The following is a 22082-nucleotide window of genomic DNA, read 5'->3' on the forward strand; positions in this document are numbered from 1 at the left end:
GAATCTCTTTAATCCTTACTTAGCAGACTCCTGCAGTGAGACCCTGAGGTGGCAGAGCTCCAGCTCAGTCCTAGCACGTGGCTTTTTGTTATCCTGGATATTGGTTTCTTAGCACAAAAGAACAAGAAATAGTGTCACATCTATAAAAATGGCAGCTTTCCCATCAGGTACTGTACTTGAAAACAAGTCTGAGGCTCTGATTAGCATGTGTCTCTCTGATGTGCAGCAGGGAAATAAATCCCTTTTGGTTCTTTGCTTGGTGCTCGAATTTTCTTGCTGTTTCCTCTCCCTGCTCTAGAAGCAGGTTGGGCAGCAGCCTGTCAGCATCAGGGGTGGGAGCAAAAGTCCAGCTGAGGTGTGTCCTCATGGCTGGGGATAAAATATGAGATGGTGTGCCACCATCAGAGGCACTGTGTGTGCTAGTGAGCTCCTTAAGCCTGCTCTGAGATAGGCAGGGTATGTGAAACACAGCTGAAGTGCTTCTACTCCCCCACATGAGGAACAAGCAAGAAGAGCCTGAGATCCTGGCTCAGTCCCAGAGGCACAACATCACTGGCTCCAGCAGAACCTTGTGGGAAGAGTCCTGTGACTGGTGGGTGGTGATGGGTGGTTACAGGCTCTTCAGAAGAGACAGGCAGGGCAGGAGAGGTGGGGGGGAGTGGTGCTGTGTGTGATGGAGGGGCTGGACTGCACGGGGGTGTCAGTTGGCAGTGCCACTGTTGAGAGTCTGTGGGTGAGGATTAAGGGACAAACAGATAAAGGGGATTTCTACAGCAGACTCCTCCTATGCCCACCTGGCCAGAATGACAACAAGGACTCCTCAAGATCATCATGCTCTTGTCCTTATGGGGGACTTCCAAGTTGCCAGATGTTAACTGGGAACACCACACAGCTAATGCAGAGGCCCAGGAGATTCCTAAAGCAGCTGGATGATAACTTCCTTGTTCAGGTATTAAGGTAGCTGATGAGGAAAGATGCCCTCCTAGATCTCTTGCTCATAAACAGAGAAGGTCTCATGGGGGAAGTGGAGGTAGGTGGCAGTCTTGGCCATAGTGTCCATGCAGTAGTGGAATTTAAAATCTAGTGAGAGGAGGAAAACTGCCTCCAACACTTCAACAGCAGAGTTTGGGCTGCTTGGGGAACTAGTTGGTAAGGTCCACTGGAAAACTGCTTTAGAGGGCACTGGAGGCTGTCAGTGTTGGTCAGTTTTTAAGTCCCACCTTCTAAAAGCACAGGAACTGCCTCTGTGTTTCAGCCTGGGGGGCAGGTTTTGCTTTAAGCAAGAAATGTCCCTCGTGCTTCTGATACTTTTGTCTGAAGTTTCTGTTCCAGGCAAGTGTTTGGGAGTGGGATGGCACAGATCAACCCAGTAAATTCTGCCTGGGGGAACTAACTGTACTGTGGCAAGTCCTTGGAGTGTTGTGGGAGGTGGGGCTGGGGGTGAAAAAAGTAGCAGCACTGTTTCTACTTCTTTTTCCTTTCTCCCAGATCAAGCACTGCAACTAGCAGAAACTTTACTACCTCTTCAAAATCATCAGCAAGTTCTTATTCCTCAGTGTCTGCCACTTCTGTCATTACTAATGGTGATAGCAGTAACTCCTATGGACTGAACAGCTCCCACCTGGGCAGGGGGTAAGAGCAGGAATGTTCTTTTTGTTTCTTCCTCCTACATGTGAATAAGCCTGTGCATCCTTGCCTGCATAGAACAGGAGTGGGGTGGTGCCCTGTGAGGAGTTCTGCTGCTCTTGTGTTCCTGTTCATCAGACTTTGCCTTTGGAAATGCTGCATCCTGCTATTCCTTGCACACTTGCAAAACCAGTGCATGTTCCAGAGCTAACTAACTGCTAGGGCACTGCCTGATTTTGAGGGGATCAGGGTTACAAGGGAAGGGATTATATTCTTTTCTCCATCTGCCAGTGTGGTGGAAGATTTCCAGGTAGAGATCATCATTTTACTAGCTCTGACAATACATCCTACAGACTTCTGCATTAGGATAGTGTGCTGTGTACTTGTGGACAGAGGGAATTAAAGTCTTGTGAGCCATAAATTAATAATAGACTGTGTAAGGATTAATGTTTCCACAGTTAGCATATGTACCTCATGTTCTGGGTGTTTGCTGTTAGCCTCTGTGCAGGGGCAGAAACATACAGGCTGATGAAACAGTTGAGTGAAACAGCTTTTTGACTTTTAATTGATGTGACTCTTGGAAAGCATCAAGGCTTGGTAAGACCATTGTGGAGTTCACCTTGTCTGTCTGTCTGTCTGTCTTCCAGAGGTTCTGGATTTGTTTGTAACTCTTACAACTGCAGGGACAGCACTTCCCTGTCACAGCCTGGACTCTGTGGACTCAGTAACCTTGGGAATACCTGCTTCATGAATTCTGCCTTGCAGGTAAGAGTTGGGAAGAGCCCTACATGAATTAAACAAAAGAGGACTCAGAGAGACTGTGGGTTAAACCCTGGGGGAATAAGAGCATCTTCTGACTTGATTCAATGAGGAGACTGCACCTGGAGTGGCATCTGGGCTTGTGTCAGACACAGTGTGGCCAGTGGGTCTGGGGAGGGGATTGTGCCCCTGAACTGGGCACCAGTGAGGCTGCAGCTTGAGTGCTGGGTCCAGCTCTGGGCTGAGTGTTGCTTTGAGCCTTCCAGCCACTGCATTAGGGAAATGACTTCCTGTGGTGGCTGAACTTCTGCCCTGAGGTTTCTGGTGATTCCCTGGGATGTAATAAGTATTATAAGTATATAAATGGGAGAGTAGATATGGACTGGGATCCTTCCTGCCTTCCAACTTGGCTAGCTTTTTGATGTGGATTTTTATAGGTCAGTGTAGAGCTTGTGTTTCACCTCAGGGAGGGCTGAGAACCTCTCCTCTTCTCCCTGTTCCTGACATTAGGATTTCAAGGTTAGGGAGTGAATGTGGGATGTAGACTGAGGACATTAAGGTGACATCTTTCATGAGCTTCCTGACCCATTGTGTGCAGATCTCAGTGTAATGTGTCAGTGAGGTCTCCCACCCTCACCCCTCAGCAGTGTGTGGAGAGCCAGGTCTGCATACACTGGTTACAGGAGCTGGTGAGTATTGGCAGGGCAGTGGTTGGAATCTTTGGTCTCCTGGCACCTGCAGACTTGGTGGGGTTCTTTGTTTTGTCTGTTGAGCATTGTGCCAGGAGACTTCAGTTGAAGTGTCAGTGGGAGTTACAGAGCAGCTCCCTCCTGCTGGGGAGAGGCTGGTGACCCCGTGGGGGACTGGGACTGAGAGACACTGTGATTGATGACTGCACCCCATAGCAGTGACCCATGGTGGAGCAGCTGATGAAGAGCAGCCCTGTGGGAAAGGACTCACCTTGGAGAAGTTCATGGAGCACTGTCTGCTGTGGGTGGGAGCCCACAGTGCAGCAGGGGAAAGGAGTGAGGAATGAATGAGCCCCTGGCCAAGAAGGAAAACAAACTTGCAAGGAACTGACCAAACCCCCATTTTCCCAGCCCCTGCACCTCCCTGCACCATGTTGGGGTGGGAAGAAAGGAGTGAAATCCTGACTAAAGTGAAGCCTGCTAAGAAGGGAGGGGTGTTCTCTTCCTTCCAGAAGTCTGTGGGTTTTTTCAGCAGGTTATATGCTGTTTGCTTTCCTGAGCTGTTAAAACACAGTGACTTTGAACAAATGTGTGAAATTAGGCTGCACCAAAGGAAGGGAAGGGGACAGGTGGTGGTTGGACCTGAGGAGCTCTCAAGGTCCCTCCCAACCCCTATGATTCTATGAAGTGTGATGCCACTTTTAAAGACATTTCTGACAGAGAACCAAGGAGCTGCAGAGCAGTGGGCCTAGGTAACCCCTTAGAAACTGCTTCAGAGGGGAAGCTTACACTCAGGGGCCAATGCACTGTGTAGGAGAGAAGTCAGTGTGGCACCTGCAAGAGCAAACTGTGTGTCAGAAGTGATCCCTTGGTCTTCTGAGGGCTGTGGTGTTTGGTGTGGTGGCTCTTCTGCATTTCCCCCACGTTCTGATGTGCAAACTGGCTTTGGCATTTCACTCTCACACAGATTTATTGTCTTGTGTCATTCATTCATCTTCTTGGATGCTTTTTCAGTGTCTGAGCAATACCCCTCCCCTGACTGACTATTTCCTGGAAGATAAATACGAGGCTGAAATCAATCAGAACAATCCACTGGGGATGAGAGGGGAGATTGCAGAGGCCTATGCAGAGCTCATCAAACAGATGTGGTCTGGGAGACAGTCTCACGTGGCTCCACGGATGTTCAAGGTAAGGACACCCTGTTCTTGTAGCTCTGGCAGAAGAACACTGAAAGCCAGTGTGCCTTCCCCATGGTTTGGTGTTAGGAAAGCAGTTAGAAAAGCTTTTCTGGGTGCCAGGTGGAACTTGCCAGTGAGTAGTGTCTTGCCCCAGAATGCTCCTTAAGTAATAAGGGACTTTCAAGCCTGAGAGCTGTTTACAGCTGCATCAAAATGGTCTTTGTTAGGAAACTAGGCAGGGTTTTGCCAGCTCTGAACTCTAATTAGTGAGAAAGTTATAAAATGGAATTGCCAGGTGGAGAGCAAAATGCCTCCCCTTGTCTATGCTGTGGTTTCTTGGTGTCATGTTCCCTGTGCTTCACTGCAAAGAGCTGTTCTCAGCTGAGATACTGCAATGAACCCCTAGAAAAAACCCTAGAAAAATGGTAACTGTGCCTTTTAAATAGAGCACAGAGAAGCTGGGGTGCAGAGCAGCCTAATTAAAGCATCCATGGAACACTCAGAGTTTGCTGTGGTGGTGCCATCCCAGTAAGCTGAGGAAGAGTAACACCCCCAGTGCAAGAAATAAGCAGTGGGCTGATCCTAACCTAGATCTGGTACAGCCTCAGAGCTGAGGGTGTGTGCTTTTGAGAGCTGCAGCAACAGTCTTGTGGCTACAGAAATCTCCCCTCTGTGGTGTCACAGGCAGTTCTGAATCAGCAAGGCTTGCTGTAATTCCTGTGCCTGGGAGTTGTGGCACATTGCCCTCCACTGTTGTTCTCTAAACCTCTGTGACTCTGTAGTGGGCATCAGGAGAAGTGTCTCAACGTGGTCTGTCCTTACTCAGGACTGGAAGAGGGATGTACTCCTAGGACAGTATCACTTGTGATTTTTCTAACAGCTCTTGCTGATGTAGTGGCAGAGTTAACTGTGTGAATAACCTGGTTTTAAGCCAGGTCTGTTAGGCCATCAGTATCTTTTGCAAGCATTTCCAGTTTTGCAGTCCACCTGCTTCAAGGTGCTGTCTTACAGCCAAGCCTGCATGGTGGGAGCTGAAGGATTCTGGAAGAGAAAAGAAGCACAAAACATGTAGGGTTTGGGCACTGGTCATTTGCAGGTAACTAAATGAATATTAATAATTTAAATCTCTAGCATCATGGCAGGAAATGCTTGCTTCCCCCTTGACACTAGTTTGGCACCTTTACTGTGTTAGCATCTTGTTCAGTGTGTTCTGCTGATAACATGTGCCCCTGGGCTGGGCACTGGTGAGGCTGCAGCTTGAGTGCTGGGTCCAGTTCTGGGCTCCTCACCATGAGAAGGACATTGAGGTCCTGGGGCAAGTCCAGAGAAGGGCAACCAGGCTGGGGAAGGGGCTGGAGGGCAAATCCTCTGAGGAGCAGCTAAGGGAGCTGGGGGTGTTGAGCCTGGAGAAGAGGAGGCTGAGGGGAGACCTTCTCCCCACCTCCCCTGCCCTGCCAGGAGGGTGCAGAGAGGTGGGCGCTGGTCTCTTCAGCCAGGGGACAGGAGATGGGACAAGGGGCAATGGGCTCAAGCTGCCCCAGGGCAGGGTCAGAGCAGATGGGAGGGCAAAGTTCTTCCCTGGCAGAGTTGTGGGGCTGTGGCACAGGCTGCCCAGGGAGGGGCTGAGTCCCCTTCCCTGGGTGTGTTTAAAAAAGGGTAGATGAGGTGCTCAGGGATGTGGGTCAGCACAGGATGGGAATGGTTGGACTTGATGATCTTTAAAGGTCTTTTCCAACCTGGTGATTCTGTAACCCAAGGCAGTGTGGAGCTGACCTCTGCAGAAGCCAGGCTGTGGGTGCCTTTGCACATGGGTGCCCCTCACCCTCTGCCCCTCACCCTCTGCCCCTCACCATGTCTCTCCCCTTTGTGTTCCAGACACAGGTTGGCCGGTTTGCCCCACAGTTTTCGGGGTACCAGCAGCAAGATTCACAGGAGCTCTTGGCTTTTCTTCTGGATGGTTTGCATGAGGACCTGAACAGAGTGAAGAAGAAACCCTACCTGGAGCTGAAGGATGCCAATGGCCGACCCGATTCGGTACGGGGCCCTTTACCCCAGGGGGGCAGACAGAGGTTCATGGGGTTTGGCTACACTTCCTGGCCTTCCTGCTCAAAGATCACACAGCCACCCTCCCTGCAAAGCAGTGTAGCCTGGGAGGGGAGAGCCCTCTTGAGCTTTATGACTCAGCTGACTCTTCTTGATGCCTTGTTGTTGTTGCTCTGCCTTACAGCAGAGTGTCTGCTCTTGCAGGGGTGTGCAGGGAGCTGTGCTTGTGATACACTCCTGGTGTGGCTCTGCAGTGGAAAGGAAGGAAGTTATCTTGGGACATAACAGCTGCCTAAAAGTAGGCAGTAGTTGCTACCACAGCCTTTCCTCCTGACTACTCAGCTCCACTTTCTTCCTCCAGCTTTTAGCATCAGTTTGAGGAGAGTGCTGACTGTGCAGGCCTCACACTTGCCTGTGGACTGTTCTCATGTGCAAGTGCCAGGCTGCCCCTCAGAAGGGCCTGACCACGTGCCCTGGTATCCCACTGGTTTTAGGCCAGACTTAACACAGATACACTTTAATGGCATTGAGACAAACGTGTTCCATGAGCCAGATTTAAAACCAGGCTGAGCAGAGTGCCTGAAAACACTGGTCAAGATAAGGAGAGAAGCAAGATAAAGTGACCTGCATCTACTTAAGAAGCTTAACTTCATTTTTTCTCCTTACTGGGGCTCTGGAAATGGATACAGTGATAATAAAACAACTTTATATTTTATTTAGTTTAAATTTGAACTTAAACCAGTTACTGACTCTGCCCAAATAAAGTGCTCTCTCATGGCATTTTCCTGACAGAGACCAGAAAAGTCTCTTCTGTTCATTTTACTTCTTTGTTTTCTTGATCCCCTATTCCCCAGTTGACACTGATAGGTGAGTCCCTTGCAGGCACCTCTGAAGCTGGCAAACACCATGCTCACACTGAAATGAGGCATGTCACAGTGAAGTGTCTTGCCCTAAGGGAACTCTCACTCACCTGATCAGGCTTTCCTCTCTTGTCACTGTACCAGCAGCTGCAACACACCAACAAATGCAGAGGGCAAAGGTGGGAGGATGCTGTAGGAGCCTCTAAAACCCAGGTGCAATGATTACTTGTAGGAAGTGTATGTGACTAGTTGTTTTTCATCTTCACTGGCAATAACATAATGTGTTTGGTCCTTTCTTGTATAATGTAGTGCATGTGGCAATGCCAAAAGTAGTATATTTCTTCTTTTTCCTCCAAGAAATGCTGATAACTGGGATGGAAAGGCTGTCCAGCAGCCCTTCATTTTATTTTGGTATTTCCCACCCCAGATGTAGGAGATCCCTGTGTGTTCCTGCCTTGGAGCTCACTGCTCTGTTCCTGTCTCCTGCCTTGGTTGGTGACAGTAGCATTGCAGTGGTGCTTATCAATGGTGCTCCTTTAACCTGAGGCTATAGATGTGTATAAATTGATGGTCTTGTACCATGAACTAAGTCTTGTGCCAGGTGGAGCCTCTGGCTGCATTGAGTAGGCAGATGGCAGGTATCCTACACCTTCAGGTAAGGAGTTTATAAGTTGTATTGCAGAAGTTTTCAAGGGATTGTAATTTGTCTCCTTCTACACTTCCTTTGTGAGACATGGACCAGCCTTTTCTAAGAAGAAAACACTAGTTTTTTCCCTTGGAAGCTGTAACTACAGTTGTCCTTCAAAAGCAGGGGGCAGCAGTGTGTTGCTTGTGGGGGGGAGAGTGGAGGGTGCTGTCTTGAGGAGCAGTGTGTAACCCTGTCACCATCCCCTTGCCTCTAGTCATGCTTCTAGCACCATGTACACCAAGGGACACCTGACCAGGTCCTTCAGCTTAAATAGATGCATTCCTTTTGACCTGAGTCTTAGCTTCACTGAGAAGAAATCCCAGTGTGTTATGCTGGATGCACTGGTAGACCCCCCCACACCTCCCTTTGTGTGCACTGACATTGGTACTGACTTCCTGAGTGCTTTTGGATCCCTGTGCTTGCCATGCTCTGGAGCTGTTGGTGAGAAAGAACTTGCCATGCTCTGGGGCTGTTGGTGAGAAAGAACTTGCCATGCTCTGGGGCTGTTGGTGAGAAAGAACTTGCCATGCTCTGGAGCTGTTGGTGAGAAAGAACTTGCCATGCTCTGGGGCTGTTGGTGAGAAAGAACTTGCCATGCTCTGGGGCTGTTGGTGAGAAAGAACTTGCCATGCTCTGGGGCTGTTGGTGAGAAAGAACTTGCCATGCTCTGGGGCTGTTGGTGAGAAAGAACTTGCCATGCTCTGGGGCTGTTGGTGAGAAAGAACTTGCCATGCTCTGGGGCTGTTGGTGAGAAAGAACTTGCCATGCTCTGGGGCTGTTGGTGAGAAAGAACTTGTAACTTCTTTCTTTTTTCCCTTGTAGGAGGTGGCAAAAGAGGCCTGGGAGAACCACAGGCTGAGGAATGATTCTATCATCGTGGATATTTTCCATGGTCTTTTCAAATCTACCCTTGTTTGCCCCAAGTGCTCCAAAGTTTCTGTGACTTTTGATCCCTTCTGTTACTTAACCCTCCCGCTGCCCTTGAGGAGAGACCGGCTCATGGAAGTGACCCTGGTGTATGCAGACCCTCAGCAAAGACCTGTGCAGGTGAGACATGTTGAAGACACTGATTTCTTTAAGCCAGCTGAGTTTTTCTTTCAGGTCTTAAAGTTGAGCCCTTTCAGGCAATGTGCAGGACCTTGGTGTGCAGTTTGAGTGAGGTAGGATGGGGTTTCTGCTGTAAGAACTGGGAATGGAGCCTGTCAAGTCGTGTGGCTCCAGAAGATCCCAGTTTGTGAGACTGGGGTCATGAGTCAGGTGGAAATGGCTTGTCTGTCCCTGTGATGGGGTCATCTGTGTGTGAGGTGTTTCCCCTGAAAGCAGTAACCTGCTGGTGTTGGCATGTTTTCCCTCACTACCTTGGGAAGTGTGAAGGGTGCCTTTGGGGCTGCAGGTCTTGTGTGTCTTACTGCTGCTGAGCCTGACCAGAGCAAAAGGCTGGTGCCTTCCTCCCAAACCCTGCTTTCTAAGGTTGAGCTGAGATTGAGAAGACCTTCAAGAGAGTTGCTTTTCTTTTAATGTGTCTGTTCTGATGCCCTTGCCTTGTAGGTTTGTTTTCCCCAGGGTAAGCATGATGTTGTCTTTGTTTCTAGTACCGGGTGGTGGTGCCGATGATGGGGGCCATCTCAGACCTGTGTGAATCCCTCTCCAAACTCTCTGCTGTACCTGCAGAAAATGTAAGTTTTCTTAAATGCAGCACAGTAGTCTTGAGAAATGTTTGTTTTGAAGCCTTGTGGTGGCCTAGCTTTTAGGAGGGTGAGAAGCTGACCTGCACAGACCCGTGGCAAAACCCTGACAGGTTTCAGTGCTGTTCTTTGAGCATAAACCCAAAAGATGCATGGCACAGCCTGTCTTCATTCTGATCCTTCCACTGCAGTAGAGGGGTTGAAGAGGAGGGGCAGAAAGCAGCCCCCCACCCCTAATGTCTCTGATAGCATAGTTTCTTAGTACTGACAGATGTTCAAAGGCTGTTTTGGATCCCCATCCTTTTGGATATCTTGTCATAATGAAGGACCCAGGTGAGCTTTTCCAGTGCCCAACTTCCAAAGTAGTGTGAATGTTTTTGCCCTGTTGGCTTCAAAAGTTGTTTTCCATTGAGAAATGTACTTGTAGCTGTGAGGGTGCATCTTTGCCATCTGCTTCTTGCAGAAGGGATGATTTTATACCAGCTAGAGAGGAGTCCTGCACAGAACCTTGCCCTGGCACTTGCTGCTGTCACACTGCCCCTTGTGTGTTTTCTTTCAGTGCTGGGGCTTTTCCATAGGGAATGGCTTGGTAGTTGGTGGGGTACTTTCAGGATGCCAGTGTAGTACTCTATTTCTGTTAATTAAAGCTGTGAGTGATCTGTGCCTGAAGATCTAGCCTGTTGCCACTGTGGTGCTGGGTCTGTGCTGTTCTCACCAGGCTGACTTGCAGCTGTGGGAACTGCAGCTCCTCAGGAGCTCTGGGCTGTTGGTTGCCTTGTTTTTCCAATCCATCCTAACAAACACAGCTGGTCAGGTGCTGGGCATGGTTAGAGAAAGCAGCCCTGATATGGGTGTGATGAGAAAGGAGAGGAATAAATGAAGTTAGGTTGCATACACTGGATGTAAGTCTCTCTTATAACCTCTTTGCAAATATCCTTTGCTGTTGCAGATGGTGGTGACAGACGTGTATAACCATCGGTTCCACAAAATCTTCCAAATGGATGAAGGTTTAAATCACATCATGCCAAAAGATGACATCTTTGTGTGAGTAAAGGGGGAAGATGCCATGATGTGAAGACCTCTACAAACCCCTTTATTTTCAGGATCTAAAATCTGAATGACTTTTGTTTTCCCCTCTCAAAACCTAAGCCTTCCTTTTGCATGACTTAGCAGGAGTGCTGCACTGCTGGCAGCAGACCAGCATGTGCAGTGTTTAGCAGGTAACACAGAGGACATCATGGCCCTGGATACTTTTTGTTTGGTCTGTGTTCTGCAGTTTGGAGCTCTCTACAAGCCTGTTTCAGAGATGAAGCTCAGCCTTACTGTTCCTTTACCCCAAATCAGCCCCAAACTTTGGAGTTACTAGGATAGCCAGCAGTACAAGCTGCTGTACTCTGTCTCTCCAAACACCCAACGTAGCTGTTGGGGTGCTCATCCAGCCACAACTGGAGGTTCTCCTTAGGCTCTGGACTGTGGTTACAGTTTGTCTTGGTAGTAGTTGTGAGGGACCTTGGTGAAGCTGAGGATTTGGTTGTGCTTAATTGTATTGATTGAGATGAGATGTCTCTGCTCAGGTAGGAAATCTGGTGAGGAGAGGACACCAGTGTCCCTCTCTTGCAGCTGGAAAGTGATGTTATTGCACATGAAGTACAAACTGGCCTTTGAGCCTCACAGCTGAAGCCTTGGGGCTTTGTGAGGCCAAATCCAGCTCTTCATCACAAGTCTGGTCTTCCTCATGTGAGAATGTTCCAGTGTAAGGATGCTGCTTCCATGAAATTGCTGTGCTGGTGTGAAGTCCTGCACTGACATGCTCTGGCACAGCACATACCTTGGGCTGAGAGGGATGCTGTGACACACTGTGTGGTGCTGCTCTGTTGTGCTCTGTGGTGGCTTCATTGCTGAGCTGCAATGTCTTGAGTGTTTTCCTCACATTCTTGTCATGTTGTTGGGTGTTTTCAGCTGCTGCTCAGGCTGTGTCCAGTCAGGATGTCTTGGGAATGGCCACAGGGCTTCTGGGAAACCCATTCTGTGAGGGTGCTGGGAGCAAGTCTGTCTCCACAGCTTAGTAGAACACTGAAAACCCCACAAGTGTGGTGTTACCCTGGGAATTACAGTAACACCCCACTGCCTACAGGCATCATACATTGTGGAAAACAACTGTGTCTGAATAGGGTCTGTGGGGGGCAGCATCAGCCCAACTGCAGCTCCACCTGTGTTTCCCATTGCAGTCCCTGCTTCCTTTAGGTGCCAGTGCAACTGTACATGAGGTGATGCTGTGAGTCACAGGCAGAATGAACTGACCTGGGCTAAAAATAATCCCCTGAGGAAGAAGAAAGGTTGCAGGAAGAGGTTTTGCTGATCCTGTTTTTCTATGTCAACCCTCTTAAGATGGTTACAGCACCCTGGGGCAACAGCACCCAGCCAAACACCACAGCTAGAACTAGGAGAAAGCTGCTGATAGAAACTCCCTTTAGTGGGTGATGCTGTCAGGAAAAAGATGTAAAATCATACTCTAACCTACAGCTATGGAACAGCATTCTCTTGAGGAAAGGGAGCTTTGTCTCAAAAAGGCAGCAGAAACACTTGTTCACTTATTTAAAGGCAAATGTGTAATTACTTTTATCATGAGCAATGTGCTTACCTTGTCTGGTTATATAAAAAGTCTGCTCTTAAGTGTTCTAACATTTAGTTTAGTCACTTGAGAGATGATAAGAGTAATGTGAAGGTTCTAAAATTCCACTGTTTCCATCCTTGGAGGTCTTGTGTCTGCTGAAGCAGGTGTGAAAGGGGTTTGGCAGGACCTCAGTTTTTGGTTTAGGATCAGTAGGAGGAGGCAGCAATCTGGGTGGGTCATCAGCCCAGGATTTGACCTGCAGGTTTGGGGGATTCTTTAGGAATTGTTAACCTTTCACTGTCCATAGAGCCTGAGGTCAGCAGGCTGGCAGCATGGCACTGAAAGGGCTTGCTTGGATCTAAGACTGTGGTAGGTTTTTGCTTCATTAGGCTCTTGCAGACTGATGATATTAAGGACATGCTGAAGGCATTTATTACTTTTACTCCATTATTTTGTGTTTCTAGTACCTTTCTAAGAAGTGATGGATTGCTTTTAGTTTCTCATTGCAGGAAATGTTAATTTTCTTTGCATTTAGCCCATTATCTGAGGAATTCCTGAGGTCTCTGTGAACTAGAAATCTTTAGTAAGTTGAAACTGTCTTGTATAAGTCTTTCCAGGCTTTCTAAATCTTAAAATTACAGCCTGAGAATTATCTGGGTTGTTTTTGGAGGAGTTTTGCTGTCTGTTTGGACTTGGTACACACATACATGGCTAAAAATGCCCAACTTCCAAAACAGTGTGAATGTTTTTGCCCTGTTGGCTTCAAAAGTTGTTTTCCATTGAGGAATGTACTTGCAGCTGTGAGGGTGCATCTTTGCCATCTGCTTCTTGCAGAAGGGATGATTTTGTACCAGCTAGAGAAGAGTCCTGCACACAACCTTGCCCTGGCACTTGCTGCTGTCACACTGCCCCTTGTGTGTTTTCTTTCAGTGCTGGGGCTTCTCTTGGGTTACCTCTGTCCTCTGTGCTGCTGCCTGCCTTGGGGCTGGTGGGCCCAGCACTGCACCCTTTCTTCATGGCTCTCCTGAAAATGAGAGCAGGAGCAGCCCTGTTCACAGAATCACCAGGTTGGAAGAGCTCTTGAAGGATCATCAAGTCCATCCATTCCCATCCTGTGCTGACCCACACCCCTGAGCACCTCATCTCCCCTCTGTTAAACACAGCCAGGGAAGGTGACTCAGCCCCTCCCTGGGCAGCCTGTGCCACAGCCCCACAACTCTGCCAGGGAAGAACTTTGCCCTCCCATCTGCTCTGACCCTGCCCTGGCACAGCTTGAGCCCATTGCCCCTTGTCCCATCTCCTGTCCCCTGGCTGAAGAGACCATCGCCCACCTCTCTGCACCCTCCTGGCAGGGCAGGGGAGGTGGGGAGAAGGTCTCCCCTCAGCCTCCTCTTCTCCAGGCTGAACACCCCCAGCTCCCTCAGCCGCTCCTCAGAGGATTTGCCCTCCAGCCCCTTCCCCAGCCTGGTTGCCCTTCTCTGGACTCGCTCCAGGACCTCAATGTCCTTCTTATGATGAGGAGCCCTGAACTGGACCCAGCACTCGAGGTGCAGCCTCACCAGTGCCCAGTCCAGGGGCACAATCCCCTCCTCAGACCTACTGGCCACACTGTGTCTGACACAAGCCAGGATGCCCTTGGCCTTCCTGGCCACCTGGGCACACTGCTGGCTCATACTCAGCCTGCAGCCACCCAACACCCCCAGGTCCTTCTCTGCCTGACAGCTCTCCAGCCAGTCTCCCCCAAGCCTCCTGTTTACTTATTCCTTCTCACCTAACTGGTTCTGTGTTCCTAAAACTTCCCAATTTGATGTTTTTGCCATGAAAACATAGCTTACACTCATCCTAAGTGCTGGTTAAGTAACTCTGCATCTGTTCCTGCACCTTAGCTGGGTGGATGTAACTGTGGAACTAGACCATAACCTGGGTCAGGGCACAGGGCAGCATTAAAGTGGCTGTTCTCTTGTCCAGCATGACGTGCTGCTCTGCACACTGCTGCCCTGCTCTGTGTGTGGACGTGGCTCAAGGGGGTGGATTACACAGAAACTTCTCAAGTGCTCCTCAAGCTCTTACCTTTGTGGCAGAAGTTACTGACAGTGGTGCCTCAGGTCAGGGCTTGCTGCCTTCCCAAAGATGCTGTGTGATACGTGGATGGAGAGCGTGGCAGCCTGGTGTTTGTAGGTTCAGATTGCTGCTGGTAACTTCAGGAGTCTCTGATATCCCAGCAACTTACTTTCTTAGATCACAGGCAAGTATCTTGGGCAACCTTGTGTAGCTCCAGGCCTGGAGGTTGGTGGCCCTGCCTGTGGTAGGGGGGTTGGAGCTCTGTGATCCTTGGGGTCCCTTCCAACCCAGGCCAGTCTGGGATTTTGAATGGAGCCTGTGTTGCCAGCTGGCTAGCACACAGCCCCAGCTCACTCAGCCTTTCCTCACAGGGGAGATGCTCCAGGCCCTTCATCATCTCTGTAGCCTCCTCTGGACTCTCTCCAGGAGATCCCTGTCTTTGTTATCCCAGGGAGCCCAGCACTGGACACAACACTCCAGGTGGGGCCTGACCAGGGCAGAGCAGAGGGGGAGGATCCCCTCCTGTGACCTGCTGGCCACACTCCTCTTGATGCCCCCAGCATCCCATCGTCTCTCTCAGCCCCCAGGGCACACTGCTGGCTCATGGCCACCCTGTCATCTACCAGCACCCCCAGATGTGTTAGTATTTAGCATCAGAGGTGACATGCTTGCAGGATAGAGGGGTTTGAGGAACCACTGGGAGCCAGATCCCTGGCGTGACGCGTAGGGGCAGAGCAGCCAGACGACGCTGGGACCGTCCCGCTTCGCGCAGCGCCGTGAGCGTTCCTCTCGTGGCATGAGAGGACAGGGACAAATCTCCAGGCATTCACTCACATCAAGGTGGCCTGCAAATCAATTTGCTGCTGGCCCAGTGTCTGTGCCCAACGCCCCCCTTGCCCAGGCTCAGCAGTGGGCGCTCATCAAAACGCTTGCTGTTTCTCTCCCCCAGGTTCTGGGCAGCCCAGCCCCGCTAGGACCTCCGGCTCCCGCTCCAATGTAACACCCAGGCATGCACCATGCTGGTGATATCCCATCACCCAGGGATCCTGCTGGAGCTTGGAGCCGGCCTACAAGGGCTCAGGTAAGTACTGCTTGGACACAAGACTCCGCAGCCCACTGCTTTACTATTCTTCTGAGCTCTTAAGGGCTGAGAAGAAGAATGTTTTGATGGATAAACTAGATACCCCTTTTTTTTCTCTTAGCCTGGCTAATGGGGCATGTATTAATAATATATAATCTTCACATCCATAGAAGTTTCACAAATTGATTTGCAGGTCACCTTTAACACATAAAAGTGTGAGTATTGGAGTGAGATGTGCTTAGTTTGCCATGCACACCGTGTCATCTGCCTTCTCTTACAACGTGCTGTGTGGGATGTGTAGGTGAGGCCGTGGTCCTGAGGAACTGTGGCTGGCTGCAGAAGTGTCAGGCTTGTGACTGAGGCTACAGCAGTTATGGACCTGAGGTCACCAAACCAGCTAGTACAGGGAAAACTCTGGGGCATGCAAGGTCTTGTGGCAGACTGACCTAGGAAGTTTGTTGTCTGCTCCTGAAATTGGTGTTTTCTTGTTTGAAGTGAGGAACTGTGTCCTTTCTGAGATGAGCTTCTGGGGTCTTGTCTTTTTTTATAAGCTTTGTTAAAAAAGAAAAACCAACAAACCACAAACCAAACCCCCTCCTGCTTCCTGATCTTGCTCCTCTGTAAAACTGGCAAAATCCAACCACCAACTTTTACAGGGTAAACTACCTGTTGTCTGAAAAAATGACATTTGCAGTTTCCTCCCTCCTGGTCTGTGTGTTTGTGTACCTTCTGGTGATAGGAAAGTGAGCAGATAAGGAGTATTTCCACTTCCTAGGTGAGATGGGAGTATGTGCAGCACTTTCACTCATTCATTCACTCCTGTTCATTCCTCCTGTCAGCTTCTGAACCTGTTGTAACATCTGGCAGCAGCTCGAGGTGGGTGTGCAGTGGTGATCCTGTTCAGGCAGGTCTGTTGGTCAGCATCTGCAATGGGGTTATTCCCCACCCTTCTCAGTTCCTTTCAAAAATGCACTAGTTTGCTGCAGACTGACTTCTGGTCCCACAGTGTTTTCCAGCTGGAATAGGTAACATAGATCCCTGCTCTTTGTGAGGGAATGTTTCAGTCACATACAGCATAGACATACCCTCAGCAAGTGCCACTGATCCAGAGCTGGGAGGAGCGGCTGACACGCAGGACACTGCGCTGCCATCCAGAGAGACCTGGACAGGCTGGAGAGCTGGGCAGGGACAGACCAGATGGGGTTCAACAAAAGCAAGTGGAGAGTCTGGCACCTGGGAAGGAATAACCACTGGAATCAGTACAGGCTGGGGGTGACCTGCTGGAGAGGAGCTCTGCGGAGTAGGACCTGGGGGTCCTGGTGGGTGACAGGGTGGCCATGAGCCAGCAGTGTGCCCTGGGGGCTGAGAGAGACAATGGGATCCTGGGGGCATCAAGAGGAGTGTGGCCAGCAGGTCACAGAAGGGGATCCTCCCCCTCTGCTCTGCCCTGGTCAGGCCCCACCTGGAGTGTTGTGTCCAGTTCTGGGCTCCCTGGGATAACAAAGCCAGGGATCTCCTGGAGAGAGTCCAAAGGAGGCTATGGAGATGATGAAGGGCCTGGAGCATCTCCCCTGTGAGGAAAGGCTGAGTGAGCTGGGGCTGTTCAGCCTGGAGAGAAGAAGACTAAGGGGGGACCTTATGAATGTTTATCAATAGCTGAAGGATGTGATGCAGGGGGAATGGGCAGCCCCTTTTCAGTGTCTGTGGGGACAGGACAAGGGGCAATGGCTGCAAGTTGGAGCAGAGGAAGTTCCACAGCAAGATGGGGAAGAACTTTTCCCCAGTGAGGGTGAGGGAGCCCTGGGACAGGCTGCCCAGGGGGTGTGGAGTCTCCATCTCTGGAGAGATTCCAGCCCCGTGTGGACGCCGCCCTGTGCAATATGAGCTGGGGAGCTGCTTTGGCAGGGGGTTGGACCCCATGGGCTCTGGGGGTCCCTTCCCACCCCTACAGTTCTGTGAGATTTTATATACATATGTATATATATACACACACACACATATATATATCTCTCATAGCCTGAGATCGATATATATATATATATATATATCTATCTATATATCTATATATATTAGCCTGTGTTTAGCTCTCAGTATTTTCTGCTTTCAGTGCACTTCGGTGTACGTCTTCCTTGTCTTTCTGTAGCTGTTCATGCTCCTGTGCACTTGCTTAACTTCAGGTTGCAAGGGGACAGACGGGACCTATTTCCTCACCCACTGCCTCCTTTCTGAATTAGAGCCTCAGACCTGAAGCCTTCATAACACTGATGAAGACTGGTCAGGTCCTACCCTACTGCTTCGTTGTTCTCAGACACGCTTCAGAGCTGTCATCAACTGTAAAGGCAGCCAGCCAATAATGACCAGTGTGGGTAGCTGAGCTAATGACTCTGCATTGCTCAGCACTGGTGAGGCTGCATCTCGAGTGCTGGGTCCAGTTCTGGGCTCCTCACCATAAGAAGGACATTGAGGTCCTGGAGTGAGTCCAGAGAAGGGCAACCAGGCTGGGGAAGGGGCTGGAGGGCAAATCCTCTGAGGAGCGGCTGAGGGAGCTGGGGGTGTTGAGCCTGGAGAAGAGGAGGCTGAGGGGAGCCCTTCTCCCCACCTCCCCTGCCCAGCCAGGAGGGTGCAGAGAGGTGGGCGATGGTCTCTTCAGCCAGGGGACAGGAGATGGGACAAGGGGCAATGGGCTCAAGCTGTGCCAGGGCAGGGTCAGAGCAGCTGGGAGGGCAAAGTTCTTCCCTGGCAGAGTTGTGGGGCTGTGGCACAGGCTGCCCAGGGAGGGGCTGGGTCACCTTTCCTGGGTGTGTTTAGCAGAGGGGAGATGAGGTGCTCAGGGATGTGGGTCAGCACAGGATGGGAACGGTTGGACTTGATGAACTTAAAGGTCTTTTCCACCCTGGTGATTCTGTGATTCTGACTTCTAAAACCATGTTGTGCAGTCTGGTGTAGCATCATCTTTATGTTCTATTAGTTCAGTTAAGATGCAGAATTACAGTGGGTTGTCAGGTAACTCCCAGCATCAGCTCTGTAGCTTTCCTTAAACTATACATAAAGGGGGTTTGGTTTTTTTTTTATTTGAATGATTTATCTTCATCAGAAGGGATGGCTGCTGCTCAGGAGATGGAGAAAATGACAGCTCCCCATTCTGACATGTCAATCCCTCTCACTAGAACACAGAAGCTGTTGTGGGGTGGAATGGGGAGCGGGGCGCTCGCACAGCCAGGTTTGTCATGTGTGGGTGAGGAGTGTGCAAGGTGCTCCCTGTGTCAGTGCCAGAGGGGTGCAGCATGCTGGCTGCTGCTGCTGAGGGTAATACTTTGCCTTTCCTTTGTCCCAGCTGCCCCATCACAGGGGTAGGGCTCTTTTGGAGCCCTGAGGCTGGAGCACAACTGGGGGTTACGTCAGTCGCTGCTCACTCACGTAGGTGGTGTGAGAGGCTGTCATGAGGATGTCAGGGATGTGTGCCTGTTGTGTATAGAGCTCTGCTCTAGATAAGAGCCCAGCTGAGGAGTCTCCCAGGACCTGGAGTTAACTGTAGACGATGCTCTGGGGCTGAGTATGGTGCTTGATTGTGTAAACACTGCGAAGTAAAATAGTCCACCTCTCTGGTGCTGTTCTTCAAGGAGCTCTTGAAGGTTTGAACTGTCTCCAGTGCTGGTGTCCAGCTCCAGAAAAAGGACAGCAGCCCTTTGTGTGTGGTAGTTGTGTGCTGCCTCAGATCTCTCATGTCCTTGGTGGGCTGGGACACTCTGGAAGCTATTTTCCCTGTGGACACTAAGTCAGTGGAGGCCCCAAGCTGGGATCCCTGCTTGTTCGAGTAGGAGGGAGCAGAACTGCAACTCTGAAACTTGTTCTCCCTGCTGTACAAGGGCATTTGAAACACAGGAATGAACCAGAGATGTTTCTTGGCTCTGAGGGAAGGGAAGCACCTTGTCTGACAGGAGAGAGCTGTGAGGAGGTGGTACATTCAGACCTGTGATCGCCGCCTTGCTCGTTACGCGCAGTGAGACCTCCCATGAAACCTTTCTTTCTCCTCCAGTTTTAGGAAAAGCTGAGGACAGGTGACTCACCAGAATAAAGAGCAGTGACTTGGCATTCCTGGAAATCCATCCTCTCTGATGAATAGCCCTGGATCAAGCAGTGCCACAGTGGGAGCCTGGGGTTTCTCCTGACCCTGACATTGGCAGATACCTCGTTTGCTATTTGCCCAGTAGCACAAGCTGTGTCTCAGCCTCCCTGTTGTTCTTCAGAGCTGTTTGTTTTCTTCAGGCATTGTGTGTTTCCTGTCCTTGGATTTTTCTCTGAAGCAGATGTTTCCAAACTTTCTTGGCTTTCTGAAACACTTGGCTGCTCAGTGATGTGAGTGAGCTCAGGCCACTAACTGTGTGAGAGGCTGGGGGAGCACGAGACCTGAGGTACTGGGAGGGTTTCTTTCTCCAGAGGGATGCAGACACTGTCTGAGGGATTCCTGAGCGTGTTTTTCATTGATGCTGTGATCTGGCTGAAGCCACACATAGTTGGCAGGGTAATGTTTTGAGAGGTGAGTAGCAAGAGGGATATGAATTAGGAATACAGGCAGAGGGAAGGTGTTGGCTGAGTCAGTGGTAGGTGTGTGTCCTGTGTTGTCATGAGCTATGGGAAGTGTTCAGGAACGTGCATGAGGACAGAGCACAACCCTTTTTGTCCTACTCAGGAGGACCTTGTGGAGATCCTTGTTGGGCTGAGCTCATATTGCTTGTACCTGCAGTGAAAATAACCCATGGAAATCCCCTGTCTTTGAAACAGATACGAGGTCTGCAAGCCCAGTGAGGATGGCTTGGAGCACGTCACCCTCTCGGTGTACTTCCGAGAGAAGACGGTGAGACAACCCAGCAGCACCTCAGGGACCATCCTCTTTGGTCAGCCACTGCTGATCTCTGTGCCAAAGCACAAGCTCACTGTGGATCACTTGTACAGCGTGGTTTTGGAGCAGATCAGGTGAGTCACACTGTCTCTGAGCCCTCTGCAGCCTTCTGGTGGCCACTTAGCTGCAGTGCAGTAGCAGCATCCTTCGTGAAGGGAAGGATTTCCTTGGGGGTGTGGGGTGTATAAGCTGGGAGTTCCTAGAATCACAGGATGCATTAGGTTGGGAAGGGACCTTTAGAGGTCATCTAGTCCAACCTCCTGCAGTGAGCAGGGACAACCTTTCTGTACCTTGCATTAGTATCTGGAGGCCCCGGGGATGTTTCAAGGTCTGTTTTTTGTGTGCTGTAAAAGCAGGTCACAAGAGAACACTGGTGGTAGTCACAAGGGAAGCTGTTGTCCTGCTGTAGCAAAACAGGGCAGGAGCAGAACTCAGATGGTGTTCTCAGGGCTCTCAGATGGGGCCACCATAACTTATTCTTGCCTTTTCCATCTCCTGCCAGTAAAACCTGGAACAAGCTGTGGGAACAGAGATTTACTGAGTTGTTGTTTGACTCGTTCTGAGAGCCCTTGGCCTGTGCAGGACAGGTCCTGGTGTGCTGAGGGGGATTGGACAGCAGGAACTGATGATGGAGAGGGGTGCTGCTGCTCTGACATAGGGCTTCAGAGTCTGATGGCATGCTGACCATGTTCCCTCTCTCTAGTCGCTATGTGAAGCTCCCTTTGGCAGAGGAATACTCAACCCCCTGCCCAGACAAAGGAACCTGCAATGGCTCCAATGGTGTGGTTGAAGGTAAAGTCCTTTTGGAACTGGCTGGAAGCTTTTTAGTAGCCTTTGGTTTGTGCTGTGTGTGTTTGGCTGAAGCTCTGGGTTGTGGGGGTTTCACAGTGATCAAGCTGTGCTGTGGTGTAGGACTGTGTGGTACAGTGAGAATTCCTGTCGACTGTTTCCCTCCCAAGGGAAGTCAGACATGTGGAGCAGGAGCAGGAGAACGAGGCATGGTGTGCATCCATCTTGACTCATGGTGGGGAAGTCATAGAATCCCAGACTGGGCTGGGTTGGAAGGGACCCCAAGGATCACAGAGCTCCAACCCCCTGCCACAGGCAGGGCCACCAACCTCCAGGCCTGGAGCTACACAAGGTTGCCCAGAGCCCCATCCAACCTGGCCTTGAACACCCCCAGGGATGGGGCACCCACCCCCTCTCTGGGCAGCCTGTTCCAGCCCCTCACCACTCTCTCTGGAAAGAACTTCCCCCCCAGTATTTCATCTCACCCTTCCCTCCTTCAGCTTCACTCCATCCCCCTTGTCCTGCCAGTGGCTGCCCTTTAACAAGCTGATTCCCCCTATGAAGTGTTCATGTGCCTCCTTCCAGAGGCAGCTTCTGTCCAACTATGCCTTTCAGTGATGGAAACTGTCCTGATGGGTCACAAGGAGAAGTTCTGGAGGAATAAAGTGGGAATGGTTATTTTCTGATTGTGGACCTGGAATGCTAAGATCTTGTTCCAGCCTCAGAGGAGCTTTCCATGCCCATGGCAGATGCATGGTTCCTGTTCCTCCCTGAACCCATTCACTTTGCTGCTCTGAGAGTAACAGCTGGAGCAGGTTAAATGGGAAGTTAAAGAGGGGAAAGTTCTACCCATTTTTCCCAAGGAATGGAAGTAGATTTCCTCAGGCTTGGGTATATCCCCTTCTGCAAAGACACCTGCCTGCAGCCTTGCTCTCAGGAGGTGTGGCTGGTGGCTTTCCATGAGCTAAGTGCTCTCCCATCACCTCTGATAGCAGCACCTTACCCACCCCTGCTACAAGAGCAGCTTCAGACACAAGGGTAGCAAGCAGCAGACTGCTGCTCCTGGGTGCCTTTGGCTGCTTTGAGTAATCCCTGTGTGTCACAGGAGG

General features: G+C 50.4%; 1 protein-coding gene across 1 annotated transcript in view; it reads left to right on the forward strand.

Annotated features, from left to right (window-relative positions):
• The window catches only part of USP4 (ubiquitin specific peptidase 4), a gene marked incomplete at its 5' end in the record, with an annotated part of 43898 nt that overhangs the window by 15976 nt on the left and 5840 nt on the right, over nt 1-22082 (forward strand). The window contains 9 exons of the mRNA XM_084269394.1: nt 1489-1632; nt 2274-2391; nt 4089-4262; nt 6128-6286; nt 8666-8890; nt 9436-9519; nt 10478-10572; nt 20067-20258; nt 20888-20976. Of these exons, the coding sequence (XP_084125520.1) occupies nt 1489-1632; nt 2274-2391; nt 4089-4262; nt 6128-6286; nt 8666-8890; nt 9436-9519; nt 10478-10572; nt 20067-20258; nt 20888-20976 (1280 nt within the window). The remainder of the gene's footprint in view (nt 1-1488; nt 1633-2273; nt 2392-4088; nt 4263-6127; nt 6287-8665; nt 8891-9435; nt 9520-10477; nt 10573-20066; nt 20259-20887; nt 20977-22082) is intronic.

This window comes from Gallinula chloropus (assembly GCF_964237585.1).
Source record: "Gallinula chloropus genome assembly, chromosome: 12".
Classification (NCBI taxonomy): domain Eukaryota; kingdom Metazoa; phylum Chordata; class Aves; order Gruiformes; family Rallidae; genus Gallinula; species Gallinula chloropus.